Below are 6,747 nucleotides of genomic sequence, written 5' to 3' on the forward strand. Positions count from 1 at the left end.
GTTTTAATACCTATGGTGGCTCAGATTTGATATTTTCAAATCTACATCACTTCCAGTAAACTTTAGAATTTAGCTTTTAATTCAGTCTGTATACTGGAACCTATTTCCTTGTAAAGACACTTTAGTACCATTCTTCTTTCAGATGTTTAAGTACATTATAGCTTTTGTTTTTAGAAAGATTAGCCATTCACATCGGACATAATTTTTTTATTAGTCTTATAATTTAATCTATTATACTATATGTGAATATAATTATTACTTCATACGTTAGTTTGTATAAAATATGCTAAACAACATGTTTGTTAGCAAATTATAGAATTAAAAATTAGAATAGGCTTATTACATTAGGAGAAGTTTTATATCCAAACGAAGTTGATTTAAGATTGATTGATTGACAGTTATAAGATTGAGTGTTTCTAGTATTTGTCTTAAATCAATCTTAAGCCAAGAAAACCTGATGATACTGCATTCTTTCAAGTTGTAAGCCTATTTTAGATTTTCTAATAGCTTATGTATAAGAAACACTTTTCATTTATTTTTATTTTAATATTCTTTTGATTTCTAGTAAATAAATTTGGCATTAACTGAAAAACACAAAGTTATTGAACAAACAAGAGTCTTGACTAGATAAATCCACATAAAAATGAAATCACCTAGAAAAGAATATTTTTTACCAAAAACACATAAACAATAAGTTACATGAAAGATGAGAAAGTGGAAAATTAGAAGCAAGTGATGCGAGGATCTGAAATGTGTAAAGGATATTCAACATTTTTTAGTTGCATGTTTTATTGATAGCATGAGTGCAGACCCAACAAGGAAAGGTTTTACAGTAATTCAGATGTAAGACGACTTGATTTGAAAAAAATTTACATTTTTTCTCTTCAATATCTACCAGCTACCTTGTCTCAAACATATAAATATCCAATATAATATTTTCATGTGATAAAGGCACTGTTTTGACACTGTAAAATTAAGTGCATAGAAATGTTTATATTTGATGAGTTTCTAAAAATAACCTGTGTATCAAACTTCTGCTGAAACTTTAATACGACTACAAACAATGGCCAATCTAGAATCAAGTTTTGTCACAGAGAAAAAAAGAAGTCCTATAAAAAATCCCATTTATACACAAGCTTTCACCTGACATTAGGCAGGGATATTACCTTTTAATAAGACCCGAGGGTTACTCAAGATACACGTGTACAATGCTGGCAAATGTTTTTGAAAGTGGATGGAAATTACAAGTAACAAAATTACCTAAAATTCCAATCTCTTTATCTGCCAACTGTTCCTTTATATTTGTATACAGGCTCCTAGTGCCTTCAGTAAAGTCAGCTTGGATGATGCTGGTAGAAATACCAAAATCTTTCTCTATATGAAAAGAGTTTCAATTAAAGTAAAATAACGAAATAATGTACAAAATAATTAGAAAATATTTTTACTGTATATGTAACTACACTAAATATATTTTCAAAAAAAATGTAAAAAAGACTGAAGACACCTTGAATACATTTATTTTGATAAAAACATTTAAAATACTAGATAATTTGTTTATTTAACCACTACAGTTTCTTTTAAAGAGCTGTTTTATAAAACCAAAAAAAAAATTTTTAATCTAATTTACATGTACAATGTTGATCCTAGATTCAAAACTGGAATATCAATACTTGTTAAAAACTTATCTTAAAGTAGAAAAACATTGGCATTGTACTTGTAATATTACTATTAATAATATGCATTTTAAGTGTTCACTTAGATGCATATATTGCACACAAAAGTTATTATAAATATTGCATCAATTCATCCAGTTTCTTCAACATCACTTACAAATATGTTATTCTCTTAAAAAGAAGGTTATTTCATATACTTAGAACAGGCCTCAATAAATATTTTCAGATCTAGGAGCCAGCCCAAAAAATTAGGAGCCAGGTCCAATATAAAAAAGTTATGGAATATATTTTTAGTCGGTTGTATGGTTATGTTACAAGACACAGTTTTACACTAAAAAACAAAGGATTCATTATTAAACTTTATTATATAACAGATATTAAAGTTAAACTTCACTATGTGCAATTATTAAAATAGTAGACTAAATAACTATAACTTAGGTGGATTATTGCAATGAATGAAAGTAAAATAAAAATAATCACTGATATCGATATACCAAGCAGGTTGTTTCAGAATAGGTCTAATCTACTTATCATTACATCACTGTATAACGATAAGCTAAGGCCTTTTAGTGTGCCTAACCTAACTTCACTACTGTTTGTACCAGGAAATGGGAGCTATATTTATTTACTCTCGTAGCAACAGTTGCATGCTAACTATCATATTATATCAACAACCACTTGACAGTATTGCCTGAACCATTTGCCTTTGGTCCCACCACAGTCTAAACATGCGCACTGATTGGTTGAATTGAAAGATGAAAAACAAAATGGCACAAAATTAGTAATGTGTTGTGCAACTGCAGCACTTGATTCCTGAAAAAACATGAAGTACTGAATCTACCATTAAAATCCTAGAAACAAAATCAAACTCAAAGAATGTGAAAATAGTTACGGACTTCCAAGAGTCCAGAACTGTTCTAGATTCGAGTTCTATTTAGCACAGCCATATTCATGAATAAAATGGGAGAAAAATAAACTAGGCACCAGAATGAAATATTTAGTCACCATGGCGACCTGGCACCAAGGATTTGTCGAGGCCTCATTTACAAATTGTAAGCTAAATATTATTCTAAACAAAAAATATACTTTGATAAATAATACTGCATACACAAATGAGTAAAAATGATGGGATGTTAAAACTTGAAAATACTATTGGTCCTAGACACATTTTAACCCTCTACATTATGAATCCATGAAAGAAATTTACCTTTAGAAGTGTACCATCTGGTTGCTGATACCTCGACAGGTACATTTGCCATCTGGTTGCTGATACCTCAAACTGACATTGTCACTTACCGTTTCAGGAACTTCCAGAAAATAGCTTGGGTAATCATACATTACACCAACATTGTTGACTATTTAAGAAGAAAATATATTTTATGTTAGTGAAAAATAAAAAGCAATAACCAAAATTACAATAATTAAAATCTATATTGTTTCATTCAGTATTTTATACATCAGGGTTCTCAACTGTTATGTGTGTAAATCACTACTCATTTAGATAATGTTTGTTCACAAGAAGGAATAAAAGAAACTATTATGTTTGAAAAAAATGCATTATTGCTTATAGTTTGACTTATCATATCAATTAAAAAGAGAAAGAGATGATTATTTTTGCTTGTTAATGTATACTGACAAATTATTTCACAGTAAAAAATCAGTTTTTGATCCATATTTAAGTTTATTTTTCATTATTAGATAATTATTTTCACTGTCAGCCTGAAATTAACACTAATTAGCAAACTTTGTTTAAAAACATTGCAGCTTGTTTGGAATAACCTTTTATATTCTTAGAATATACTTACCACTGAAGTATTATAAGCCTTTCCTTGTTGAGTTTGCACTAATGATGTCAAGTTCAATGACAAAGAACCCACTTTGGGACAGCTTGAATGGTATTGAAAAAAACTTTAATATAAGTTTAACATTAAAGCAAATGTACTATGTTTCGACATGGTTTTTGTCATCATCAGGTAATGACGACAAAACTTTGTAGAAACATTGCATGTTTGCTGTTATGTTAAACTTATATTAAAGCTTTTCTTCATTACCCATTCAAGCCATCTCCAAGCATTATTACTCATGATGTCAATAAAACATATGACTTCAAAATTCTGAATGTCCAGATTATGCATTGCAGAGTTTGCATCATTTACTCTTAATTCCCCACTCATCTACCTTCTGTGTGACTTATTGTACAAACATCAGGAGATTTTACAAAACCTAGACTTCCTACCATATTTCAGGTTTTATTGAAAGTTGCAGGGTAATAAAAATCTGGGAGTTGGGTGGAAAGTGACATTGAAATAAGGTAGTCAATCTTACTTCAGAAATATTGTAAACCAGAATACCTATAATTCAAAAGAAGATGGGAACTAGTAAGATAGAAAATGATGAAATTACACTGCAGGAAACAATAAAGTAGACAATGACTACTTAAAGCCAAACAGTCAGAGTAGGATACAAAACTACAGTTAAAAGAACTGAATTCAAGTTTGAGTACATGAAGCAGACCAGGCTTACAGAAATACCAGACCTAAGACCACTCAAAAATATCTATCTCTTCACTCTTGACAGCTTTCAGCTTGCAAAAAAGAGAAAGAGAGAAAGTGATGGTACTAGTTTATTGTATCTATAGAGCCACCATTGAGGTTGTTTGTTTCTTGTTAAACACAAAGCCACACATTGGGCTATTTTAGTGTCACAAGTCCACAGACTTACCACTTAGCCATTGAAAGGGCATCAATATTGTGAACAAAGATGGTAGTATAAAAAGGTAGGAGGAATACTATATCTTGCTCCTGTAGTGAAAGGCTCTCAATGAAATAGCAAATATTATCTGAGGATGTACTCCAGGGGCTGTAGCCCCTCTTATCCTTAGCTATAAAGGCCAGTGCATTCAACTGTCCTAATTAGTAGGCACTTTGGAAATAAATCAAATAAAAAAAACAAACATACTGTACCAAGAATGGGGCTAAACAACTCAAGGACAGTTTAATGGAAGCATCACAAATAAAATAAAAAACAAATTATCCCAATTCTGGTTGTAGCTAAGACATCTAGTGAGAACTGACATAGTATTAAAGATATCACTAATTTCACACAAGAATGTGCACACAGAGATGGCAAATGTACCTGTCGAGGTATCAGCAACCAGATGGCAAATGTACCTGTCGAGGTATCAGCAACCAGATGGCAAATGTACCTGAGTAGCTGTTTTGGTTTAAAAGCTGAATCCTCCATTATGTAAATGGTTTTATTTTCTGTATGTAGTTTTAAATATGAAATACTAGAAGTTATGAATTCAGTCTCGTGTTTTTATAAGATCTATATCTTAAAGTACTATTTCGAAGAGTTTGATAATACTAAATTTTATCTGGTAATGTAGACCAGTGATTAGGCCCACTACGAAGGTCTTGAACAAGTAATAGAACTTAGTAGTGGGCTCATTAATGTAAAGTGTAAGTTAATGAAAAGCTTGCCTTTGCTTGATGTTAAGTAATCTATTCTGAAAAAGAAGAATACATCTTATATCAGTGGATGTTAGTGAACCTTCCACACTGTTACATTAAGATATATGTACTTTTAAATTTTGTTTATTTTATTGAAATAGTTTATGCATATTTAGTGTGTGTGTATATTTATGACATCACTTTGTGGGTTCCTTGCATTCCACTTTGAAAATCAACCAGGACTGGGTTTTAGAAAGCTAAATTTAAGAAATGTTACAACTAGCTGTTACAGCTGAATTAATTCATCATAAAGACCATGAAATTCAACTATTTAAGTTCATTTTTAAGCAGCTTTTGGCATCTGTTACTAAGGTCTCCCATTTCCTCTTCAATGGGATCATTTATGATCAGACTGACTGTGTTGCAATGGGATTGAGACTAGCATCTTTTCTTGACAACCTTTTATTTTTTATGTTTTCTTGAAGAAGAATGATTAAATAAGTGGCCAGACAACTTTAAACTGATACATTATCACAGGCTTGTGGATAAAATTTTTATCTTCAAGGACTAAGAACACGTAAAGCAATTTTTAGAATATCTCATTAATTGTCATAAAAGTATTAAGTTTACTGTCAAATATTAAGAAAACAATCACCAACTTACCTTTTTGGGCATCTTTATATATAACAATGAAGATATATATGAATGTGAAGTTTTACATATAAAGACATTTATAGGCTTGTATTATCATTTTGTTAGTATTATCCCATTACTATTTAAAATACTTTAGTTAAATATTTTGGTTTATTATGCTTGTAAAATCACCAGCACATTTGAATGTCTGTAGAAAGTACAAAATAACAGTTTTCTCATTAAGAATGGTTTTCCAGTGAATTTTGTTGTTAACACAGAAGTTAGAAGTATTATACAAGTTGAAAAACAAAATATATATTGAACTACCCTACACAAGCAAACTTGGGATGTTAGTGAAGAAACAACAACACAAACTTTTTTGTAGAACTTATCCCCCAAATAGATTTACATGTGATATTTAGACCAAAATGTAGACTGCAAAATCGTTTTCAAGTTTAAGGGCAGAATATCATATTTAACAGCATCAAAAATGATAGTGAATTTAATTGTCCTAGAAACAATTTTAGGTATACTTGGTTTACCACCAGATGGAAAAAAACACATGTCAAGTGACAACGAATCTAGTATAAGATATCACAATATGCAAGACTGCGACATAGTAATACACTCATTGATATTTAAGATCTTGTCCAAGTACAACAATGAGAAAAGTCTATATATGAAAGAAGCACTGTTGATTCATAATATAAGACCAGAATTGAATGTAACTGGTTCATCCATTGACCTGTTGTTAAAGATTTCCTCAAGCTTATATAAAACTTTTAGAAGCAAATCAAATAAATCACTTCCATCATGAATATTTTAAATTTGAATAAACTTGACTTATTAGCTATCTTAATTTGTGCTAATGTCTTATCAAATTAAAGTATCATGAATTAGTTACAGATGTCAGGGGGATGTTGGTATACAGGGATTGTTGAAGAGGAAATGGGAGACCTTAGTAACAGATGCCAAAAGCTGCTTAAAAA

At 30.4% G+C, this 6,747-nt stretch overlaps 1 protein-coding gene across 1 annotated transcript in view; it reads right to left on the bottom strand.

Annotated features, from left to right (window-relative positions):
* LOC106458449 (inactive hydroxysteroid dehydrogenase-like protein 1) overlaps positions 1 to 6,747 on the bottom strand; it is a 24,302-nt gene that overhangs the window by 11,170 nt on the left and 6,385 nt on the right. The window contains exon 3 of the mRNA XM_013917964.2: positions 1,208 to 1,374. Coding sequence (XP_013773418.1) covers positions 1,208 to 1,374 — 167 coding nt within the window. The remainder of the gene's footprint in view (positions 1 to 1,207; positions 1,375 to 6,747) is intronic.

Source organism: Limulus polyphemus, unplaced genomic scaffold (assembly GCF_000517525.1).
Source record: "Limulus polyphemus unplaced genomic scaffold, Limulus_polyphemus-2.1.2 Scaffold465, whole genome shotgun sequence".
NCBI classification, from domain to species: Eukaryota; Metazoa; Arthropoda; class Merostomata; order Xiphosura; family Limulidae; genus Limulus; species Limulus polyphemus.